At 43.1% G+C, this 25,312-nt stretch overlaps 1 protein-coding gene across 2 annotated transcripts in view; it reads right to left on the bottom strand.

Moving 5' to 3' along the window:
• Window positions 1-9,866: 9,866 nt before the first annotated feature.
• The window catches only part of LOC119278190 (MADS-box transcription factor 51-like), a 22,748-nt gene continuing 7,302 nt past the window's right edge, over window positions 9,867-25,312 (bottom strand). The window contains exons 2-5 of one of the 2 annotated variants that reach the window (XM_037559544.1): window positions 11,796-11,868; window positions 11,370-11,419; window positions 11,191-11,287; window positions 9,867-10,222 (exon numbers count right to left, since the gene is read on the bottom strand). In XM_037559544.1, coding sequence (XP_037415441.1) covers window positions 10,136-10,222; window positions 11,191-11,287; window positions 11,370-11,419; window positions 11,796-11,868 — 307 coding nt within the window. In that variant the 3' untranslated portion in view covers window positions 9,867-10,135. Of the gene's footprint in view, window positions 10,223-11,190; window positions 11,288-11,369; window positions 11,420-11,786; window positions 11,869-25,312 lie in introns of both variants that reach the window. The other variant, XM_037559543.1, reaches the window with a different exon arrangement.

Genomic DNA, 25,312 nt, shown 5'->3' with positions numbered 1-25,312 from the left:
AGTGAAAACTGAGACATGCTGAAATTTAACTCACGAAGGCATGTAAACGAGCTCGATGCACTCACTACGGTGCAAGTCATGGCAAGGAAAGCATATAACCAGCAAGAAGGCACAAAGTGCTAGCTACACATGGCAAGAACGAAGGCATAGCATGCATGGAACTCTAACGGTAGCATCGGCGAAATCGCAAACAAGTTGACGATCTGCCCAGATTAACAACGAAGCAAAAGTTGAGCTCGATTGAGTCAACCTAGAGCACTCCACAAATGCCAACAAAGACATGGATGGATAGAGCATGACATAAATATCAAAACTCCCTTACTGATCATCCTCAAAAGATGCACGGATCGCTAAGAAACAAGCTGGACATATAGCATCATGAACTAAAATATCCCAGACTTAGTGAAAATCACTAAGTCCCTGAAATCTGCAATCTCAGGTACCTCTCTTCGCAAGCTTGCACAAGACAACACACACATCCTAAAAATGCATGGGTGGCACCTCTGGAAAGAAGACAAAATGCTTCACAATACATCCCAAAGGGGCACAGGCATATCATGCACGAATTAAACATAGCAAAAATGACAAAAGTGCATGATGAACTAACGGATCTGCAATTTAACTCACGAAGCCTCCTTCTAACAGCATTTCGGGTATCAAGATGACCTCAAATGCAAATGATGCAATGGAATGAAATGATGTACATGTCGAGGCGAAGATTTTTATATATCATACGCCCAAAACGGAGCTACGGTTACAAAGTTACGGGACCTTGAACAGAGCAACATGGATCAAAAATCCAGGGACTTAGAAAAATCGGAGGGGGGGTTAGGGTTTACTGTAGCGGCGGTTCAGATCTGGATCGGGCTCGTCGGGGCACGGACGCCGAGGTCCACCGGAGAGGCGCGGGGCTCGCCGGGGAGAGGGGCTGCGGCCGGGGCTTCGGCCGGCGACGAGGGGGCGGCGAGGACGCGGCGAAGGCGGCGGTGGTCCGGGCGGCGAGGGTCTCGGCGGCGGGGACGGCGTGCGGGGGCGGCGACCACCGGCCGGAGTCGGCGAGGGGCGCGGTGGCCGGCCGGCTATGGCGCGCGGCGGCGGCGGCCGTCGCTGGAGAAGAAGGCGGCGGGGAGGCGCGGGGCGCCTGGGCCCGGGAGACGGCGCGCGGGGGCCGGGCGCGGGCCAGGCGGGCCGGCGGCGATGCGGTCCCGCGGGGGGACACGTGGCGGCGGCTGAGTGGCGGCGGGGTGGAGCGGACGCTGTCCGGCGCGGGCCGGACACGTCCGTCGGCGCGGGGAGATCTCTTTTTTTTTAGGGTTTTCGGAGAGAGGGAGAGATCCGAAAACGGAGGGGTGTATATATAGGCATAGAGGGAGCTAGGAGAGTCCAAATGAGGTGCGGTTTTCGCCCACACGATCGTGATCGAACGCACTAGGACATGGAGCAGAGTTTGGTGGGTTTTGGGCCAAATTTGGGGGGTGTTGGGCTGCAACACACACGAGGCCTTTTCGGTCCCTCGGTTAACCGTTGGAGTATCAAACGAAGTCCAAATGATACGAAACTTGACAGGCGGTCTACCGGTAGTAAACCAAGGCCGCTTGGCAAGTCTCGGTCCAATCCGGAAATGTTTAGACCCCACACACGAAAGAAGACTAGAAATGACCACCGGAGGAGAACGAAGCGCCGGAATGCAAAACGGACAACGGGGAAAATGCTCGAATGCATGAGATGAACATGTATGCAAATGCAATGCACGAGATGGCATGATAAGAGATGCACGAAAAAAGAAAAACAACACATGGAGACAAAGACCCGAACCCGAGAAATAAATATATCTTGACACCGGAAACGGCAAGAGTTGGAGTACAAATGGGGAAAGTTACATCTGGGGCGTTACACACGGATCTGAATGTTGCACACCCGTTGACTAAGCCTCTTCCAAGAGCAAAACATGATCAGCACCAAAGTTCCATGGGTGTTAGAATAATTACTATGTAATCTAGATTATTGACTCTAGTGCAAGTGGGAGACTGAAGGAAATATGCACTAGAGGCAATAATAAAGTTATTGTTTATTTCCTTAATTCATGATAAATGTTTATTATTCATGCTAGAATTGTATTAACCAGAAACTTAGTACATGTGTGAATACATAGGCAAAACATATTGTCCCTAGTATGCCTCTACTTGACTAGCTCGTTTATCAAAGATGGTTATGTTTCCTAACCATAGACATGAGTTGTCATTTGATGAACGGGATCACATCATTAGGAGAATGATGTGATGGACATGACCCATCCGTTAGCTTAGCATTATGATCGTGACAGTTTCATTTCTACTGCTTTCTTCATGACTTATACATGTTCCTCGGGCTATGAGATTATGCAACTCTCGAATACCGGAGGAACACTTTGTATGCTACCAAACGTCACAACGTAAATGGGTGATTATAAAGGTGATCTACAGGTGTCTCCGAAGGTGTTTGTTGGGTTGGCATAAATCGAGATTAAGATTTGTCACTCCGTGGTTTGGAGAGGTATCTCTGGGCCCTCTCGGTAATACTCATCACTATAAGACTTGCAAGCATTGTAACTAATGAGTTAGTTGCGGTATGAAGTATTACAGAATGAGTAAAGAGACTTGCCGGTAACGAGATTGAACTAGGTATGATGATACCGACGATCGAATCTCAGGCAAGTAACATACCGATGACAAAGGGAACAACGTATGTTGTTATGCGGTTTGACCGATAAAGATCTTCGTAGAATATGTAGGAACCAATGTGAGCATCCAGGTTCCGCTATTGTTTATTGACCGGAGACGTGTCTCGGTCATGTCTACATAGTTCTCGAACCCGTAGGGTCCGTACACTTAGCATTCAATGATGATTGGTATTATGAGTTTATGTGAAATGATGTACCGAAGGTTGTTCGGAGTTCCGGATGTGATCACGGACATGACAAGGAGTCTCGAAATGGTCGAGACATAAAGATTGATATATTGAACGACTATATTCGGACACCAGAAGTGTTTCGGAGAAGTTTCGGCTAAAACCGGAGTGTCAGAGGGTTATCGGAACCCCTGGGGGAACTATTGGGCCTCGATGGGCCTTAGTGGAGAGAGAGAGGGGGGCGGCTAGGGCAGGCCGCCCCCTCCCCCTTGAGTCCGAATAGGACAAGGAAGGGGGGGCGGCGCCCCCCTTTCCTTCCCACTCCCCCTCTCCTTCCTTCCCCCTCTCTCCCTTTAGGTGGAAACCTACTAGGACTTGGAGTCCTAGTAGGAATCCCCTCTTGGGGGCGCGCCCAAGGAGGGCTGGCGGCCTCCCCTCTCCTCCTTTATATACGGGGAAGGGGGCCACCTCATAGACACACAAGTTGATTGTTTAGCCGTGTGCGGTGCCCCCCTCCACAGATTTCGACCTCTGTCATATCGTCGTAGTGCTTAGGCGAAGCCCTGCACCGGTATCTTCATTATCACCGTCAACACGTCGTCATGCTGACGAAACTCTTCCTCGACCTCAGCTGGATCTAGAGTTTGTGGGACGTCACCGAGCTGAACGTGTGCAGATCGCGGATCATGGAGGTGCCGTACATTCGGTGCTAGGATCGGTCGGATCGTGAAGACGTACAACTACATCAACCGCGTTGTCATAACGCTTCCGCTTTCGGTCTACGAGTGTACGTAGACAACACTCTCCCATCTCGTTGCTATGCATCCCTAGATAGATCTTGCGTGATCGTAGGAAATTTTTTGAAATTACCACGTTCCCCAACAGTTTGTTAGGCTGTTAAGCAAGGTGTAGGATCTATTTCCCTATTGCTCACTTCACCATCGATGTTTCCTAGGTTATGAACGAATGGATGAAGCTGCTAGTTCAGGCAGGAGCATTGATAGCTATGATTCAAGCATGTCACCCGTTGCACTCCAATGTTAACCCGGGATAAGGAGAGAATGAAGAATCCAAACTACGTCTACAACTGTAGCAATGTAGAGGCTCTGTGGATGCTTCGAATGAAAAGAGCACATTTTGCCAGGCTTGTGCAGCTAGGAGCAGGGGTGATACATCTCCAACGTATCTATATTTTTTTATTGTTCCATGCTATTATATTATTAATCTTGGATGCTTTATATGCTACTAGCAAAAATGCCTGTGTGTTGCAACGGGAGACATAAATATTATGTCCTTGCTAAATAATTATGGCTCAATACCCCGACATATGAGTGTCATCCACTTTAACACGGTGGCCCATCATGTTGCCACTTATATTATTTCTCACTCTCGTTGTTGATGGACGCGATGTCCATGTAAAGCTAATCTCCTCTACCACGAACTACTCCCAACGCCTAGACATATAAATACTTACCAAAAACTAATTAAATCCTAGATATAAAAGACTTAGCCGCCCAAATTCTAGAGCTATCTAGAGCAATCTTATGGAGAACTACTAAAATAGATCATGATATTCTTAAAATACATATTTTTAAGCATAAGTTCAAACAATATGAAAATCAACATTAAGCCACTGGTTTACATAAACCTCGTATCAACAGTTTAGAGTACACCTATTTTGGGAAATGAACCTTTTTTGCTATGTTTTTGTTTTTATTATTTTATGTTTTTACCTTTTATTTTTTGTTTCGCCTTTTCTTTTAAATTTCTTTTTTGTTTAATATTTTTTTCAGGTTCAGTTTTCTTTTCTTTTTATTTTTCATTTTGCTTTTCCTTTTATTTTTAAAATTTTACATTTTCATTTTGCGAACATCTTTCAAATTCTTGAATATTTTCTGAAATCCTAAACATATTTCAAATTCAATATTTTTTATGAAATCATGAACATTTTTTGAAATCGTAAACTTTTTTCTAATTCAGAAACATTTTGTACAAAGACCTAAACATTTTATGAACTAATGAACATTTTCCAAATTCGTGAACCTTTTTTAAGTCGGCAAACAGTTTTTTGAATCAACAACATATTGTTGAAATTTGGGAGCAATATTTGGAAATTCACGAACATTTATTTTGTTTAGACCAATGTTTTGTGAAATGAATGAATTGTTTTCGAATTCGTGAACATTTTTTGAATGAACGAACATTTTGGAATTAATGAACTATTTCTAAAATTTGGGAACTAATTTTGAAATTGATGATTTTTTTATTATTTTTTGTGAACATGTTATAAAACTTCCTGAATATCTTTTGAATTAACGAATATGTTTTGAATACAAGATCATGTTTTCAAATCATGAACATTTTTTTATTTCCTGAATATAATTTTCAAAATAGTGAATTCTTATATAATATGCGAATGTTTTTTTTTTCAAATCACCGATTTTTTTGAATCCGTGAACTTTTTATGATTTTCTGAACATTTTTTGAATTCACAAACATTTTGTACAAAACTCGGAACTCTTTGAAATTTGAAATTTTGGGGAATCTTGAATTAATTTAAAGAAGGAAAAACAAAAACAGATACATTCAAAAAAGGCAAAAAAGGGTGTCACGCCCCACACATGGGCTGGCCCATTGGACAAGACAGGGATCGAACCTGGGTCTACTGCGTGAAGGAGGGGGCTTCAGCCACTGCAGTTCGGGTCTATTGGTGGTATTGAAGGGTATTACAGTGTAAAACAACAAAATGGACGTGTCTTTGACAGAAAATTGGAACGTTTTATTCACTTGTGGGTGGAATAGTGGGTAATTTAGGGCAACCTTTTAGTGTAATTAGGATGAGGGTGAATGGGCAGAAGCACTCCGTGCTTTATTATTAGGTAAATATTTTATATCAATTTTTGGGACTAACCTATTAACCTAGTGCCTAGTGTCAGTTCCTGTTTTTTTGACCAGACGAAGTCCAAAAGCGATGAAACTTTACAATGATTTTTTTTTCTGGACCAAAAGGGACCCGTTTAGCAGGAGGCTAGAAGAGCTACGGGTGAGCGACAAGCTTACATGGCGCGCCCCCCGAGCTTGTGCCCTCCCTCCCCGTACCACCCCTTGACCTAATTCCACCTCTATAAATCTAGAAATATTCCCAAACAAATAGAGAGCCAGCTGAAACACTTTTTTCGCTGCCGCAAGCTTCTGTTCTTCCACGAACCCATATGGAGGCCTTTTCCGGTACTCTGTCGGAGGGGAAATCAATCACGGAGGGCTTCTACATCATCCTTGTTGCATTCCAATGATGTGTGAGTAGTTAACCACAGACCTACGGGTCCATAGTTAGTAGCTAGATGGCTTCTTCTCTCTCTTTGATCTTTAATACAATGTTCTCCTCGGTGTTCTTGGAGTTCTATCCGATGTAATCTTCTTTTGCGGTGTGTTTATTGGGATCCGATGAATTATGGGTTTATTATCTGAATATTCATGAGAAGTAATTGAGTCTTTTTTGAATTTTATTATGCATGATTGTTATAGTTTTGTATTTTTTCTCCGATCTATCCATTTAGTTTGGCCAACTAGATTGATTTATCTTAATGGGAGAGGTGATTTATAATGGGTTCAATCTTACAGTGCTCTATATCCCACTGACAAAAGGGACAAGACATGTATTTGTATTGTTGCTATTAAGGGTAAAACGATGGGGTTTATTCATATTGATTGAGTTTACTTCGTCTACGTCATGTCATCTTGCTTAACGCATTACTCTGTTTTTATGAACTTAATACCATAGATGCATTGCTGGATAGCGGTCGATTGGTGGAGTAATAGTAGTAGATGACGGCAGGAGTTGGTCTACTTGTCTCGGACGTGATGCCTATATACATGATCATTCTCTTAACGATAATTGCGCAACAGTAATAGGTTTAAGATCCTGAATTGTGCAACAGTAATTTGTGCGCCCATCGTAATTCGCATAGGAGTTGGTCTATGCGAATCCGTCACTTTCTAATTTGCAAAGTAACAAGTTTAAGATCCTGAATTCGTCATAACTATGCGAATTACGGTGGGTTCACAAATTACTGTGGGTGCATAAATTACTGTTTAAGATCTTGAATTCGTCATAACTATGCAAATTACTGTTCAAAGGGCATTTGGAGCTCTGAAGAATATGTTTAAGATCATGAATCACAAACCATTCCACACTTTCCCCACCCATCTTAAGTTTGTTCTTGCTTGTTGGATCCTTCGTAAGTGGATCCTACAATGGGGTTATGATGATCTTGTACCGGAAGAGGAAGAGGTGACGCATGATGATGTTGTCAGCTCCGACCATGGTGTGGAGGCATTTGACAATGAGGTCTGAAAGAATAAAAGAATAGAGTGGGCTCAGGCAGTGTGGTTAACAGAGGTCAAACAAGGATTTGAGATTTACCATGTTATTTGCACAAAAGTTATCACGGGTATATTTTTCAACAACCTTTTTTTCATCGGATTAAAGTTACCATGGTGTTTTACATGTAAATAAATTATACCATCACAAAGTCTTTCATTCTACTTGTCGTCATTCCGATATAGAAAGACAAATGAAAAGGGAAATTAGTGCTAATCTGTCAATTACACCTGAGTTGTCTTTGGCGGAACAGTGCAAGTTCAATTGCAGTCTCATGGATTCAATCGGTTTGCTTGGACATAGCTAGAAATTTGACATGAATACAGAACATGACCTATTGTTCTTGATTTTTCTTTCAATGTGGTTTTCACCGGAGGTTTTCCCGTGCACATCCACACTTATTTCTTGTCGCTTCTATCCTGTTCATCCAACCCTTCCTCACTTTTCAAAAAAGAAAAAAAAAACTTCCTCATGCTGTTCCTCGCCCGCCAATGCCAGGGAGGCTCGCTCCTTGTCCCCTCGCACAGCCCAAGGGGCAAGGGGCGCGCACGCTCTGCGTCATGCGCGCCCACTCGATGGCTTCCGGTCGCGACGCGACGCCACACGTCCCTGGTCCCATCAACGCGTCCGGCGGTGAAAAGACGGCACCGAGAGCGAGGGGAGCGTACGTACATTGGCACATGCCTGATCTGGCCAACGGGCAGGAGTAGTCGGCACGACGCAGCTGGCAGCGTGACACTCCTCGCGGAGAGAGAGCGCGTCCCCAGTCGAAACGTACGCCTGGGTACCCGGGACGTTTCGACCCGGCAGGCCCGCCACGCGTGGGCGGGTGGGCGGCGCGGGAAACGAGGCTGCTCACGCGGCGAGGCGAACCACCAGGGCATACGTACGTACGCAGCTAGTAGCGCCCCCTAGAGTGGCAGCGCACGCCTCCAGCGAGCCCCGGCCAACGGCGGGTCAACACGTCGTCGCTGCGCCGGGACCCGTCCACGTGTAGGCGCCCCGAGCACCGGCTGGAGCCTATAAACCGGGGGAGGTTGCTCGACCATTGGGGGCCAGATGGAGGGAGTAACTAGTGGGTGGGCGTTGCCAAGTTGGTCTCCTGTTCGTCCGCGGCCATGCCCATGCAGGTCAGTGGGCAGGCGCTGGGGTTGGGTTTCTTGCCGTTTCCTCGCCAACAAATTATGTCTGGTTTCTTTCTCTTTCCCCATTTTGGAAACTCTCTAGAATGTGTGTGTGTTCTTGCCAACAAGTTCAGGTTTCGTGCTCTGTTAACTGCAGCTTAGCTAGGCATCGGCCGGCGTCGCAGCCTGGGATCAATGGGTGTGTTGAGATTTTTTTTGCTCACTTTGTTGTCTTGGTCGTGTCCTTGCTAACTCCATGCGCGCGCGTGTGGTGCGGAGCGAGCTAGCGGCCGGGGTTTCGCTCCATCCCCCTCAGGAAATGAGAAACAGAAGAAGGATCATGAGATCTGTTCACGGGCAACACTGAGCTACTGAAATTCGCCACCCCGCGCTCCACGATGCAGCGCTTATACTTGCATGATTAGAGCTAGCGGGAGATTGGCGCGATGAACCTGTTTGGGCGAGAGCGACGGCGTGCATGCGTTGCACTCGGCTTGCGCGCGAGGCTAAGATCAAGGAGCCAGGATGGCGGCGCGCGCCCTCTCGGACTAGCTTTGATCCGAGGAGGCGGCCGAGATTCGGCGTCGCGAGCGTGCCGCCATTGCCGTGGGTGACCGATGCTCTTAACATTGATGCGCGCTCCGTTCGTCGGCAGCTAGATTGATCAGGTGTGTTGCGGCCGTCGCCTCTCTCTCTCTCTCTCTCTCTCTCTCTCTCTCTCTCTCTCTCTCTCTCTCTCTCTCACACACACACACACACACACACACACACATACACACACACACACATTCATCCATGTTTATTTTGTCTGATTGTGTCTCAGGAAGAAGAATCGCAAGGAAAACTTGCCGAAACGTGCTGTAAGCGCAGCACCAGGCTAGATTCCTGATGCCCCAGGCATCACAGGCTCAGTGGTAAAGATTGTTTCTCCTAAATCTGTTGATCTAACAAACTGGGTGTAAACCTACTTAACGCATGCGTCCAGATTTTACTGTTTTACTTGCGTTCTGTCATGATCTACTCATGCGCTTTAGCACTACTGATTAGCTTCTGTAACACCCTCGCAATACAGTCAGGAAAACGAAGATTATTTACCTGACAAACTGAACTCTGTTACCCCATGGTCTTCAGAGTGCTAGTCTAGATGTCAGCTGAATCACTAAACGAGGCATCTCTTCAATCTCTTATAAAAAAAAGGCGCAAATCCCGACTAGCAAGCCATGTTCAAGTGCTCAGTCCAAATAACAGAAGGGATAACCACACCCCAGCTTTCATTTTTCTCCAAAAGATGCAAGCAGCCCAGTGAGGGTTCAGAGCTGACACCTCCTGCGTGTCAGGTCAGGCTCGCGAACTCCTGCTAGATACCGCAGCATGCCACTCGATAGCAGCCATATTCAGTTTCAGAAAGACCCTCCAGAACCCACCGAAGTTTGCCATTCAATTGCAGATCATAAGAGATGAGCATCGGCACAACATCAAAACAACAGTTCCTCCAGGAACAAGCATACGTAATTAGATTAGCCAACCCACACAGTCGTAGGTACAACAGGGTCTCTTGATAGCATGGACACTGCATTATTAGTATTAACCCATGCTTTCGTTAAAATTTGTCCCTCCTCCCTTACACCTTACAAATAGCAGCCTTGACAACTACTTGCCCATTGACAGCCTAACAGGGGAACAGTGTGTGTGAGCAGCAAGATAGTATCAAATGCATACACAGCACAGGGGAACTTTGCTCTGCTCAAGCCTTCGTCCCATTCTCCTGCCCCCTAGGTCCGTTGGAGCTCTCTCTGCTCGTGCTCCCGCCACTATTTTGTTTCGCCAAAGTCTGCACTCCAGCAACAACAAAGCAAAGCTCAAATTAGATAAACGTACTCTGGGAATTATGTTGAGGGAATCAGAAGCAAAAATCCTGTTTGCTGGCAATTAACTGACAGGCTCTACTATAATGAGTGGCACATTTTGGTTGTTGTTTACAACAGAAATCGACGGTTGCCAGTTCGTTCCCTTTGTTTTACTAGGAATATTAATGCTATGAATAAGTGCACTTGCCGAAGATACTGAACTAGTACTTCTGAATAAGCCCTCCCCGCAAAAAAAATAAAAAATAAAAAATCTGAATAAGCTTAATTCTAATATAGCCAGAAAATATGCTAACATCTGTTATCTTGTCTCACAAGGCATTTGCTGGAAGGTCCACAACTTTCAGAACTGAGGTTAGATTTCTCCATGCATATGCTTGTCTATTACTTGGATGATATCCACAAGTAAACTTCTGCACATACAAGGCCGCATCATCTATGCTTAATTTATTAAATCTGCTAACAGTTAAGTACTCATGAATTATCCTGAAACCACCAAGCAGGTTACAAGTGGCCAATTGAATTTATTTTTGTTGACCTACTATCTACCAATATATAGGAAACATTCAGGCTTATTGTCTTAAGATGGGTATTTCATTGAGTGATTTTCTTCGTTCTGATTAAGAACATATAATCAAATGAGGACTCTTACACCTCATCAATGGATACTTGCAGTATCAGTTCAGGAGGACAAAAACATATTTTTTGGTGAGGAACGGAGATTAATTACGTTTAGTTGAGCACCCAGCTTGGGACTGCTGAAAGTAATATAATTCTAAGTGTGTGCTACATTTTTGGAGTAATCTTAAGCTTAATCAGGTGAAATTATGAGAGAAAGCACCGCAATTTTTCAGCAACTTCTGTCAATCACGACCCAGAAACTGGAATCTCATCAATACAAAGCTTGACTACAGAAAAAGCAATGAAAGTTAACCTTCTTAGATTCTGTAATTCTCAGAGCATCCTTTAGTAGTTTCTCCAGTTTCTCCAAGCTACTGGCATCTGAGTTGTCAGCATTATTATCGAGAGACCTGCAGTTCAATAATAATCAGCTAAATGTCGAACACAATAAATGACCAACTGGGAAACATTGTGAGAAGTCTCAAGGGCTACCAGGCAGCAATCTCGCTAAGCCTTGACTGCATATTTGAAGGATCTTCATCCTAGTACAGAACAAAAGTATCTGGTCAAAGAGGTATATGGGTAGATGCTGTCATACAATTTGGCCATGTAGGATACGAAATAGGTACTTACCACTACTACCTAGTCTTAGTACATAGATAGTTCGGTCAGATAAAAGAGTCGCTACATTTACAGAATGTTACCCATATAGCATATGTGCTGCATTAGCTACACAATTCTTGATTACAAGCATTAACATCATGCATAGTGTGTTTCTAAAGCAACTGCAGGATTATAAACTGAGGAATGCAACAACAGTATCAAAACCTTGCTGCTACACTCCTACAGGTTCCATAATTAGACAGGCTGCAAGGTATGATTGATAAAAAGTGATCTAAATTGTTTTACATTGCTGACAGTTGCATCTTCTTGAATCAAGTTCCTTCCGGGCACCGCAAATTGCTGATACCGGTCATATGTACCTTCAATGCTGGAAACAGAACTTTGGCATTAGAGATTATTGTAAATTAAAATTTGAAAAATCACTATACTTTCAAGTTTAAGGATTTGCCAGCATTTTCCAAAAAAAAAACTAAAAAAGAGAAAAACCCAAAAAGTAGAGCTCGTGTATTTTTTTTTTCTTATAGTTTGGTTATGACAAAGCCGGATGGATGAAGTGGCGCCAAGCTTCTGGCATTCTCTGTGACAAGAGAGTGCCACAAAAGCTAAAAGGCAAGTTCTACAGGACGGCGGTTCGACCCGCAATGTTGTATGGCGCGGAGTGTTGGCCGACTAAAAGGCGACATGTTCAACAGTTAGGTGTGGCGGAGATGCGTATGTTGAGATGGATGTGTGGCCACACGAGGAAGGATCGAGTCCGGAATGATGATATACGAGATAGAGTTGGGGTAGCACCAATTGAGGAGAAGCTTGTCCAACATCGTTTGAGATGGTTTGGGCATATTCAGCGCAGGCCTCCAGAAGCTCCAGTGCATAGCGGACGGCTAAAGCGTGCGGAGAATGTCAAGAGAGGGCGGGGTCGACCGATTTTGACATGGGAGGAGTCCGTTAAGAGAGACCTGAAGGATTGGAGTATCGACAAAGAGCTAGCTATGGACAGGGGTGCGTGGAAGCTTGCTATCCATGTGCCAGAGCCATGAGTTGGTTGCGAGATCTTATGGGTTTCACCTCTAGCCTACCCCAACTTGTTTGGGACTAAAGGCTTTGTTGTTGTTGTTGTATAGTTTGGTTATGACCTCTATACTGGTTAAAAATATTACCTCTATCTGTCCAAAGAATATATACTCTCTACCCTCATATGTTAATGGGGATGTTGTTGGACCAGTGGTTGAGAATTTGAAGAAAATGAATCTTATACTGACAGCAAATTTTGAGAGCATATTAAAAAATCTTATCATGTAGCAATCTTTTGGATGATGAAAGCACAAACCCTGTGGTATGAAAACACTTTTCATATTGTTAATCTTTAATCTACAATTTGGCGTTATTGACCTTAAGTCACACAACTTGAAAAAGATAGTGTTCCCATAAAAAAACATTTGACTGGATGTGATCCCATAATTCAGTAAAGTCTCTGTTTGTAGGCTAGGTAGCCCATAAGCCATTAACTTTGTGGCATATATATGGGCAAAGTCGGTCAAATGTCAAATATAACAAGTTGACCATACGAGTTGGTACCTTTAGAAGTATCACATTGATTCAAGTTTTACAGGTCCCAAATACATAATGGCGTAGTGGTCATTTTCCCATACACTTGTCTATTCTTCTTGTTCATTTTGCCTTTGGAAATATAAAGGTAAAATGTCCATCATCACATATTGTCGGAGCTAGATCCGGCAGATCCCTCGCCAGGGTACCCTAGCTAGGCAACTTGGCACGATGGTAAAGGAAGCAAAGATTTACCCAGGTTTGTTTGTTGTCCTACCGACGAGACCGGCCCCGGCTTATATAGCATACTAGGGGTCCTAGGGTTACAAATCCTAGTCGGCTACGTCGGTAAAGGTAGAATCCTCCATGGCTCCGGTATTTTCCGATTGTACTCTTAAGTCTTGGAAGCCATTTTCTTGGTACGACAACTTATGGAGAGATATACAGGGAGCAAAAGAAGGACCTGCATATGGTAATCATTGACTTGGAGATGGCCTATGATAAGATACTGTGGAATGTCGTGTGGTGGGCCTTAGAGAAACACAAAGTCCCAACAAAGTACACTACCCTCATCAAGGACATGTACGATAATATTGTGACAAGTGTTCGAACAAGTGATATCGACACTGATGACTTCCCGATTAAGACAGGACTGCATCAGGGGTCAGCTTTGAGCCCTTATCTTTTTGCTTTGGTGACGGATTAGATCACAAGGGATATACAAGGAGATATCTCATGGTGTATACTCTTTGCGGATGATGTGGTGCTAGTTGACGATAGTCGGGCGGGGTTTAATAGGAAGTTAAGAGTTATGGAGACAAACCTTGGAATCGAAAGGTTTTAGGCTTAGTAGAACTAAAGCCAAGTACATGAGGTGCGGTTTTAGTACTACTAGGCGCAAGGAGGAGGAGGTTAGCCTTGATGGGCAGTTGGTGCCTCAGAAGGACACCTTTCGATATTTGGGGTGAACGTTGCAAAAGGATGGGGGTATTGATGAAGATGTGAACCATCGAATCAAAGCCGGATGGATGAAGTGGCGCCAAGCTTCTGGCATTCTCTGTGACAAGAGAGTGCCACAAAAGTTAAAAGGCAAGTTCTATAGGACGGCGGTTTGACCCGCAATGTTGTATAGTGCTGAGTGTTGGTCGACTAAAAAGCAACATGTTCAGCAATTAGGTGTGGCGGAGATGCGCGTGTTGAGATGGATGTGTGGCCACACGAGGGGAGGATTGAGTCCGGAATGCTGATATACCAAATAGAGTTGGGGTAGCACCAATTGAAGAGAAGCTTGTCCAACATCGTCTGAGATGGTTTGGGCATATTCAACACAGGCCTCCAGAAGCTCCAGTGCATAGCGGACGGCTAAAGCGTGTGGATAATGTCAAGAGAGGTCAGGGTAGACCGAATTTGACATGTGAGGAGTCCGTAAAGAGAGATTTGAAGGATTGGAGTATCACCAAAGAACTAGCCATGGACAGGGGTGTGTGGAAGTTTGCTATCCATGTGCCATAACCAAGAGTTGGTTGCGAGATCTTATGGGTTTCACCTCTAGCCTACCCCAACTTGTTTGGGACTAAAGGCTTTGTTGTTATTGTTTTTTTACTAAGTCTTTCGGAGTCTTCGTAGAATTTGCCATGGGCCGCCCAATGCGGCACAAGACGGAACCGACCCAGGGGTCCTCAACCCGGCCCACCAGGCTGTGAACCGACATGGTGAGAGACCACTTGTGTGGGACAACGTCACATATCACTACTTGGCATGAGAAATAGTTATGAATAAGATATAAAGTGATCCCAGCTATTTGAATTTAGGAGTTTAAGAAAGTTTTAGGATGTTAGGTATGTCTAATTAGGTGTAGTAATTGACTGAAAAGGATTTAAACCTCTGCAACTATTATATTTTCAACATTTTTTATGAAAAATATCTTATTAATACTATTCTATTGCATGACTCAAGGTACATATATGGATCAAGAAATACTTGAAAATGGGCATCCCTTCTTTAGATTGTCTCACAAGATGATGTAAAAATCATCTTGAGTTTGTTTTCTTGAGACAGTATGAATTATCATTCTTGGTTTATTTCTTTTCTCTTCATGTGGACCAAGGGGAAATGAAGTGGAAGGAGGCACCTAATGTGGTTAGTGAATCTTCTCTTTTCTTCTAAGGGAAATGTGGTAAGTGAATCTTAGTATCTACTCCCTCCGTTCCTAAATATTTGTCTTTTTAGAGATTTCAAATGGACTACCGCATACGGATGTATATAGACATGCTTTAGAGTGTAGATTCACTCATTTTGCTCCGTATGTAGTCGCTTGTTGTAATCTCTAGAAAGACAAATATATATAGGAACGGAGGGAGTAATAAATAACTTTGATGATGGCAATATTTAATACTAGATGTTAACTATAGCTTCTCAACAATGTTTATTAGATTCTTCAATTTTCATTTCAAATTTTGGTGGGTTCAACTATTTAAAAAAGCAAAATGATATGCTAGTGTAGGAGTAATATTTACCTCTAAAAGGTCGAATGTGCAACTAGAAAGGATGTCTGAATAGGCGACTAACAAATCCAAGCACTAAAGTAGAATTTGCAAAAGTGTAAGGCTTACTAATGCATATCTAGGTAGAAGAAACTATATGATGAGAGGCAACCTAGCAAATGTACTACCAACATGCAAGCAAGCTATGCAAACACAACAAGCATGATGATTGTGGAAGAAACTAGCTATGAGTACACAGAGATGGTGATATACTTCTCAGAGTCTGAATCCAGTGGAGAGTCATGCACGCCAAGTCCCTCAACCGCAAAGGTCTAGCCTTCTTCCTCTTGAGCTTCGGCCACGAACTCTGAGCCCTAACACTAAGGTTAGATCTTAGTCGATATTCTGCCTTCACAACATCCAGAGCAATTCCGCAAGGTTGGCTGCTCACGGGTGACTCCTACCGTCCAGTAGTCCCCAACCTAAGAGAAATAGATGCGACGAATGCTTGGTGGCAAACTTGATGCTCCGCTCAGTTAAGATCTCAAATAACCCCACTCCCTTCCCATAGCCACTCTCTTTCAACTTAGGGTTAGCTTAAAAGGGGCTTAAAGAGGCGGGCAACAGCTCACTGAAGACAACAAATCAATTTGCCAAAGCGTCCATTGTGGTTGAGTATGGTACCTTGGCCCACCACCTATCTTTAGACTCGAACTAACTCTTCCCTTGTGCAAGACTTGAAAGAGAATTTCAATGCTCACTCAAACATCGTCGCCACAAAAAGTTAAGCCAAACACATCCCCTATCTGAGAGAAGGTGAGAAAAAGTGGATCAGGGCACCCTAGAGTATCTAGGGTTGCTAGTTTGGAATGACTGGGTGTGTTAGCCGAGGCAAGGTACAAACCTTCGTCCAGAGAGACTCTGTTTAAAATTCAGAATGTTGAAGTATCTAGACTGCATAATGGCAGTGGTAATATCCATTTTACTAATCATTGGAACAAGGTGCCTTGGACATTCTGGGGCACATGCCGAGAGCATCAGAATATATCAAAATTCTCGACTGGTTTTGAAGTTGAGCTATATATATACGGTGAACACTTTAACCCCTTGCACATGGGACTTTACTTGCCACCATCACCTCAGTCCTCCTACCAAGTGGGTGCAAAGGGACATTTGTAGGGACAAGATAATAAAATGCACCAACCTTGAGGGGCATGACAGTGCATGATATCGGGGGTGGCCAAGCCACCAGGAAGTCGGTAACCTGGCCAGCTCCACGGCCCTCGGTCCGTAAGAAGTCGTCCTTTTGGAAGGTTCTCACCTTGGCATGCAAGTCAAGGAGTTCCTTGCCTCGTCTGAACTCTAGGTCGGTTAGCAAACCGTGTAACCCGAAGCCTCGTCCCCTTTTATAAGGTGAGGCCTGGGGGTAGTTCGAGGCATCTAACATCATTATCATAGTCTCGATAGCATCATCTCCACAGAAATTGTAACCCCCTCATACGAGGTGTTTTCTCTTGTTAATCAAATCCAAAGCAGTAGTAGGGTATTACCTTCGTGATGAGGGCACGAACATGTGTTAACTCCCCGTGTGCAATCCCCTCTGGTGCTTCTGGTCCTGCGCATATCCTATCCGGAGTACTGACGATTTTTACGATTTTTAGTACCGCCAGGACACGATGCATCTAGACCCTAATGTGTTTTAGTATTGATGGTTGTATGATTGGTGGGACTAATGTCGGTTATCAAGTTTATCTCAAGACATTGGTCCCTCGGTGAATCATGATGGAGATGGTTGACCCCCCCCCCCCTCTATTTCCAAAAGTATAAGGCCTTTTTCGGATGTCTTTTGGTTTATTTCAGTCATAGGAGCCACACTATTAAAGGGGGTCAAGGTGGTTGTGCAAGTTCTTCGGATATTTCTTGGTTTTATTCAAGTGATAGGAAAGCCACACTATTAAAGGGGGTTGAGGTGATTGCGTAAGTTTGGGAATCATGCAAATATCATATACATTTGTCACCTCTAGTACCTACACTTGACCCACTCAATTTCCCGTTGTTGTTGTGACCCTCGGGTGCCCGGGGAGGGAAAACTCTCTGGTTACCCTGGGTCCCAAGAGGTCTCCTTTTCCCTTGGCCAAAAGTCTCTTGATGGGTCGGGTCCTTGGGGTGCAGGTTTTCTCTTAGGTTAAACCAGGTCCCCAAGGTATTCTGGAAGGCAATGACTACAATTGGGGTGAATGACATCTATGCCCACCCTTCTTCCTCCTCTAGACATAATCCTCCTTTGAGCTTCTCCACTAATGTCAAAACCTAAAAGCTCGATTCCTCTTGGTTCCTCCACTCAACTCCACCAAATTTTGAGGATTAAAAGAGAACCATCTGATCTAGACTTCCACCAAACCAAATCGTGATCCCCATACTTATTTTTCACCAAACATGTTACTCTTAGAAATTTGGGACTCCTAGGTGGCACATTTATAAGTAGTCACATTGATTCAAGTTTTACAAGATCTATCATAACTAGTTATCTTTAATAAGTTTTGTATGACAAAATGGTGTGGTTAAATTTTTGGATAGTGGTGTTAGCCTAATGTGTGAATGAGCTCGAGTACTTGGATTTAGCCCAAGATATAATAGCATGGTGGCGATTTTCCCATACACTATCTATTCTTGTTCATTTTGCTTTGGAAATATGAAGGTAAAACTTACATCATCACATATCACCATTTGGTATGGGAAATAGATATCAATAAGATATGAAGTGATCCTAGCTAACTTTAGGAGTTTAAAAAGTTTAATAAGATAGACCATATAGAGCTGCTTCCAAGCGCAAAATGGGCTTTATGATCTGTAGGTGTGCTAGCAACTATTGCAACTAGGTAAAAGTGGAGTTGCTAGCCAAATGTCTATCATCCAACAAGAAAATATATTTTGGCAAAAAATATCATAGGAGGTCATTGTGGACAGTGCCATGATGTCCAACTGCATCACATCAGAGATTAATGCTAAGGCCTTAGGTTCAAGGTATGCTTTGGTTCCTTCACGAGAACCAATTTATCAAGGTCCTCGAGGGAAGCAACAATATCTTTCTATGTGGATTGAATAATACATTGGTTCAATGACAAATAGAAGAGACATGAGTTGTTGCATGCCAACGTTAACAAAGCCATCACATTGTCATGGTTGTGCTGTCAAATATTCATACCTTTTCTTTCGCCAATAAATGGAGGACCTAGTTAAGGAGCCTGAACCCAAGATTTGAACTGATTCCACATGATACTAAATATAAGAATTCTAGAAAGTACCGCGATGATACTAAAGTGGGATCTCATTTGTCCCAGTTTACCTCCTATTTGGCATCATATCCCACACATATTTCTCTATTTTAATTTACAACACTAAAGAAGCGGCTAAGTGTGTGATCGGTAGACAATACACTTCCAGCAAGTACATTCACTACAACTACTTTCGGTACACTCTGGGGATGGCTTACCCCACCAACCCTAGCGCATGATGTCAATACTACTGAAGTGTATATGTGGATTGCCTAGTCCTTCTCATCAAGTTTAGACTTCTGGTTGCGCTAGTTAGTGCATGAAGCTTAACATGGTATCAGAGCCGAAGGTTTTCAGTTCAAGTAGTGTATTCAGAAATTGGTGTTGCCCACTTTTGGTTGAGTTCGGCCCACATATAGGGCTCTTGAGCCATACCTTTGAGTCTATTCACGTATTGACTTCTCGCGTCACATTTGAGAGGGGGTGTTGAAGTGTATATGTGGATTGCCTAGTCCTTTCCATCAATTCGGACTTGTTGCGTTGGCTAGTGCATGAAGCTAATAAATACAATCCTTAAAGGCATGAAAAGTCCACTACCCTTGGTTTTAAGTTGAAGACCCTCCAACAGGAAACCACTTGAAAGACCATGCCAAAATCGATCAATGCTTTCTCGGGTTGGGGAGTGCACTAGGAGAATTTGCTCTAACCTAGTTTGGGGTTGAAGTCCCTTGTGAATGAAGCCGCTTGAAGGACCATGCTCTGACTGGGAGATGATTTGAAGCATCCCTAGGAGACAAGGTCGCATCGTTCGAAAGGCCACACCCTGGTCGAACAAACACTCTCGAAGGCCATAGGAGATAAAACCAAGCAATGGGCAGGGAAGGATCTTTGTTATTACCAAAAACCATAAAATTTCTTGCAATCACCACGAATATGGTCCAGGGGAGACAAATGAACATGCATCTCCTCTAGAAGGCAAAAATGAAGTGTTGGTTTTGCGACACAATTGAAGGTTGTGGGAGATAAGACCGAAGTAGGGACAATGGAGAATCTAAAATTATTATCGAAAGTGAGAAAACTTTAGTAGAATGCAACGAAGGTGGTCCAAGAGAGAAATGTACACACCTTTCCTTAAGAAGTCAGGAGTGAAGTATTGATTTCACCATAATAGCAATGATAGCCCCTCCTAGGTCTATGCAAACATGAGAGCTAATTGTCGTTTATGATAGGTAATGGGCGAGCGTATCATATCAAACCATCATGAACATCCCTACCAATTGGGAGGCTCTGGGGATGCCCAATCGACCACACTATTGTACCGGGACTATCATCTCTTGTAGGGTTAGGTAGGTTATACACCTATAAGATATGCACCATGAGGTCATATTACAGTATCAACAAGAGTCGTAGGTGCAAACTAAATGGTGTTCTAGTTGAGAATTTAAAACAAAGCAAGAGGCTGATCATTTCATACATATACTCCCTGTAAACCACACTACCATCTACTGAACTATCCATTAAAATTAGGATGGAAGTAAGTGTGTAAATTATTCAACAAACAAGTTATAACATTGGTAAAATAAAAGAATAACATGTAAAACTTTGGACATTAGGCATGTAGATAATAATTTTTGGCACATAGTTATGAAACAACGGCCATATTTTTTTCTACTTTCAAAAGTGGCCGCAAAAGGGGCCGACGACAATGGAACCTGAAGGGAGACTTGAACACCTAGTACTTTCACGTTGTGGCCAAGGGGAGAAGTCAATGGTGTAACATTCTATCATCTGCTATTCCGGATAGTGTTTCCTTGCAGCAAAATATTTACGACTTCTATCCTGAGCTGGTTGGCTATAGGGATGAGCTTTTGTCTTTGCCTTGCTTCAAGGGAGAACAGGAAGGTGTCAGCTGATGAGAATGTGGTGCTAACCGCACCCTTCCCCCTTAGGGCTTAGAGGCAGCTCTTAGGGATACCCAATTGGACCCCCAGGGCCTAATGGCTTCCTGGTCGCCTTCTACAGGTTGTTTTGGACCATGCCTAGTGGCCAAATCCACCAACTGGGCGCTTCATTCATGGCTTGATTAACATTAAGCATCTGCTTGTGGGGCCAAATTCTTTAATTGGTCGACGACTTCATTCGTGACTTGATTGACATAAAGCATTTGAACTTTGGGGTGTTAATTTTGCTCCCTAAGGTGGCAGGGACAAAGACCATTTGCCAATATAGCCCAATTGCATTGATTAACATAGTGTTCATACTTACTGCTAACGGCTTTGCTGCCGGCTCTCTCCGATGACCAATAGGATCATCCACCCCAACCAGTCGACCTTCATCCTAGGGCGAAACATACTTGATTGGATTGTGGTTCTTGACAAAGTGTTGCGTGAGGTGCATTCTTCCAAGGAGGAGGCTTCCTATGACCAGCTCAACTAGGATTTTTCCAAGGACATGATGGCATGATGCATAAGAACTATGACCCCAATGAGTTAGTTGGGTCATGCAGTTGTTTAGAGGGGTAAATGGCCATCAATATCAATGGGATCCAGGGCCCCTTTTTAGGAGCACCAAGGGTGTCCTTTCAACCTAATTGTTGATGCCTTGCCTGCCATGCTTGAGGGAGCTAGGGCTGCAGGTCAAATTCGGGGAGTGAAGGGTTGACCCACCTCCAATATGTGGATGATGTCCTCATCCTCATTATGAATGATCCAGTTGGCATCACCAACCTCATGTGCTTTGAGTCCATCTGGGACTGAAGACCAAATTCGAGAAAGGCCAGACGGTTGTGATGGGGGGTACCACTTAGGGTCAGTTCCAATATGCGGGTGATGCCCTCATCCTCATTAGGAGTGACCCAGTTGGCATCACGAATCTCATGTGCTTTGAGTCCATCTGGGACTGAAGACCAACTTCGAGAAAAGCTAGACGGCTGTGATGGGGGTACAACTTAGGGTCGGTTTAGATCCATGCACATTATCTGAATTGCAAGTTTAGTTCACTTCCTTACATATCTTTGTGTTTCAGACAAGGTCATGGAGCGTGTAGAACCTTGGTAGGGAAAACACATGTCCTTTTGTGGAAAGTGGATCAACATCCATGCATGTCTCTCTAGCCTTCCCATGTACACCATGGGCCTTACCTTCTTCAAGATGCCATCCATGAGAAATTTGATAAAGTCGGGTCTAGATTCATTTGGTAGAAAGGAATAGGGCAATGAGAATTACCACATGTTTTAATGGAACACATTGTGTTCCCCTAAGAAGGTGCTGAACTTGGCATCATCAACACCAAACTCATGATTTGTGCCTTTTAGCTAAGTGGGTGTGGAAAATCCTTAAAGGCAGGGGGCCTATGACTAGAATCTTTAGGAAGAAGTACCTTGCAAGGGAACTTGTCATCCCAAATATGGAAGGGGCTCGCATTTATGGAAGTCTATATCAACGGTTCGATGCCTACTCTAGGTGGGAGCTAATCACTCGATTGGAACTGACCATGCCACTTGCTTATGGCTATACACTGGGCGGGGATGGGACCGCTTTGCAATTCCTTTCCCCACCTCTTAGAGATTGCGGACGATCAATGTTTGATGGTTAAAGACGCCTGGAGCGTGGGCCAGCAGTGGCCGCGGTTCGATAGGACGTTTGGGCAGAAGACTTCATACTGTGGATGGAGCCACCTGCATGCCAATTAGAATATCTTCGATTCCGAGGACACCTCTATTTTGACCATGGTAAAAATCAGGTGAGTTAACCACCACTCTGTCTAGTGGGCACTCCTCCAAGGAGTCGGTATCTTTGAACCAGGAGTTATTCGAAAAGCAAAGTTCACAACCAAGTCAAGCTCTTCCTTCGACAATTAGCTACGATCGCTTGCCTAGTGGATATTAAGTCCATAAGTGATACGATGTCGAGGATGACCTATTCGGCTATGTGGTCACCCCAAGGACAACGACCTTATTTTCTTCTCGATTTCCTTGCCCTCTCTCATGGGTTGTTTGGTAAGGCTCGCCGCATATCCTGGGTTTCCTTTCTCGCTCTTGCTTGTCCATTGTGGCATATTAGGAACAAATCTCTTATATGAGGGATCTTTATTAAGCACCCAGCTGACGGACTATACAAAATGACTATCTTCTTGCAGCTCTGAAGATTAATGTGCGGGAACTAGGACTCATCGACACTTGAGTAGCTCGTGCCAGGCCTTTGGACACATGGTGAAACTCCAACAAACCTCAGTTGTTCCATGAAGCAAGAGAGGGTGTCCTTCGCGAGTCTTCGAATTTTTTGTTGTTGCTGGAAACCCCCAGCTTGTATCCCTCTTTTTTGCTCTTTTGAGCCATTCGGCCCTTGTGTGGGTCCGTAAGAACTAGCTCTTGTAAAGATGTAATACCTCCAAAAAGGGCTTTAATTTTCTAAAGCCAGGTGGACACCTCCTTTCTCATAAATGTAATTATAATTTTAGAACATATATGACTTGTTCAACCAATGTGTGCATTTCTTTTGGCGGAAAAGACCTAAGTTGACATGTGCATTAGTGCAACATGTTGTGAGTATTTCCTGGAAAAAACAGTACCCAAATCAACACACGGGGATGTACTTTATGATCAACAACAGAGCTACGAAAGTTTTATGTCTCATTAAACTATCATAAGAGCAAGGAAATAAATAAAAACTAAAGAAAAACTAGACCATTATAAGATACATACTTAAATGTGTCTATAGTTTCATAGTAAAGTGCCAATAATAGTATGGAGGTTGTATACAACTTAAGAAACAAAACATATAATGATTCAAATTTGAATACTTTTAAACCAAACAGTCATATGAAATAGTATTGACAAGAATTTGGACTGTTATATGTCACTTTAAGCACCATAGTGACCAAATCACACAAAAAATCTTTGAAATCTTCTAGTTGGAATTTGGACTATTATATGTCACTTTAAGCACCATAGTGACCAAATCACACAAAAATTCTTTGAAATCTTCTAGTTGCACCAATTCCCACTTGAGAATAAACACTGAAGTTAGATTACCTATGCATATTTTGTTTCACGAAGATACACCAACTATGCAAATGATATTGTACACAACAATCAAACTATATAAAATCAAATAAAACTATTGGAAACACATTAAATGTGAACCCAAAATGCACCATGATAATAAATCTGCATTACCTATCATAATGGGAATAACCGTGTTTGAAATATAAATACAATTTGTGAATCCGACATTACATTTCAAAAGGTGATATGGTACTTTGTATAAGAATGACATCCAAGTTGCATATCACACATCTATAGTTACAACAATATAAGAGTAATCTAAAATATTTTGGACTAAACACCTAGAAATAAGCATATAAATACCTATAACTTTGTGTACAATTGGCAAGTATAGACCACGAGAAATGATGGTGACAAATTCACTCCAACCTCAAAAAGAGTTTCACTCGTTACCTCAAAAAAAGTATAAATCATTTATGCTTGCGTGTTCACCATAATTTAGAGTTAATTAAGGTGTTCCATATATTCAACACACTCTTAGTTTGAGTTATGTACATAGTTTATTTAAAATAATCTAGAAATAAAATTGTGCCTTGCCCATTTATTTATTAAATAATAGTTAGACTTTGTTCTTCTTTATTTACTTAGTTTGCAAAAACAAACCATGAAGTCTATATTATTAATAACATTTTATGACATTTGCTACACATATTAGATTATACTTTGGCATTATAATCGACCATATCAGTTTTATTTTCGATGCAGAATGTACTAGAATTATATAAGTAATTAAACCCAAACCCTTTTGTTCAACAACGGAAGTATTAAGTTCTAGTTGTGAGTCTCAACATAACTAAAATGTTCTTAGAATTTTAGTTTTGGTTCTTTGGTTACTAGTTACCGTTCACCTATTTGTATAGTTTGGAAACTATAATTTCTTATAGAAGCAACTAAGAAAGTATATATTTGAAACTGCAAGTTTTGGGGTTCAATTGTGAATCATCTGCGGCTATTGGTTTTATTCTTAACCCTATATGCATTTAAGTATCTTTGACATTATTTAGCTTGATGTAGCTAGTTTGATAATTTTGAATTAAATTTGAATGATGAAGCAAAATTGTTTATCCATAATCATTCAAAAATATTCAGTTCAAACCTGCATATATACCGAGTGGAGTATTAAATCTATGGAAAACTCTCCTCCTCAACTGATTGATTTCTCGCTCTTTTAAGCCGCCTGCATCTTGTGACACGTGTTCCAACGGACCAGCACACCACTCGCCTTTCCATTCTTATCTTCTCGGCCTCCCACCTCGTGCTCGATCCCATCCGCGAGCTCCCTCTTTCTCTCTCTCCTTTATCCCCAAGCTCTCCTTCGACGAGCTGGTGCTCAGCTCACTGGCCCGTCCAAACACCGCTCGTCACCGGCGCTTCATGCTGCAGGGAGTCCGCGAGCTGTGTAAAGGAGGTTCACCCGCCGCTGCTTTTTTACGGGAGCCGCCG

This window comes from Triticum dicoccoides, chromosome 3B (genome assembly GCF_002162155.2).
Source record: "Triticum dicoccoides isolate Atlit2015 ecotype Zavitan chromosome 3B, WEW_v2.0, whole genome shotgun sequence".
NCBI lineage: Eukaryota > Viridiplantae > Streptophyta > Magnoliopsida > Poales > Poaceae > Triticum > Triticum dicoccoides.
This window is presented reverse-complemented; position numbering and strand designations above follow the sequence as displayed.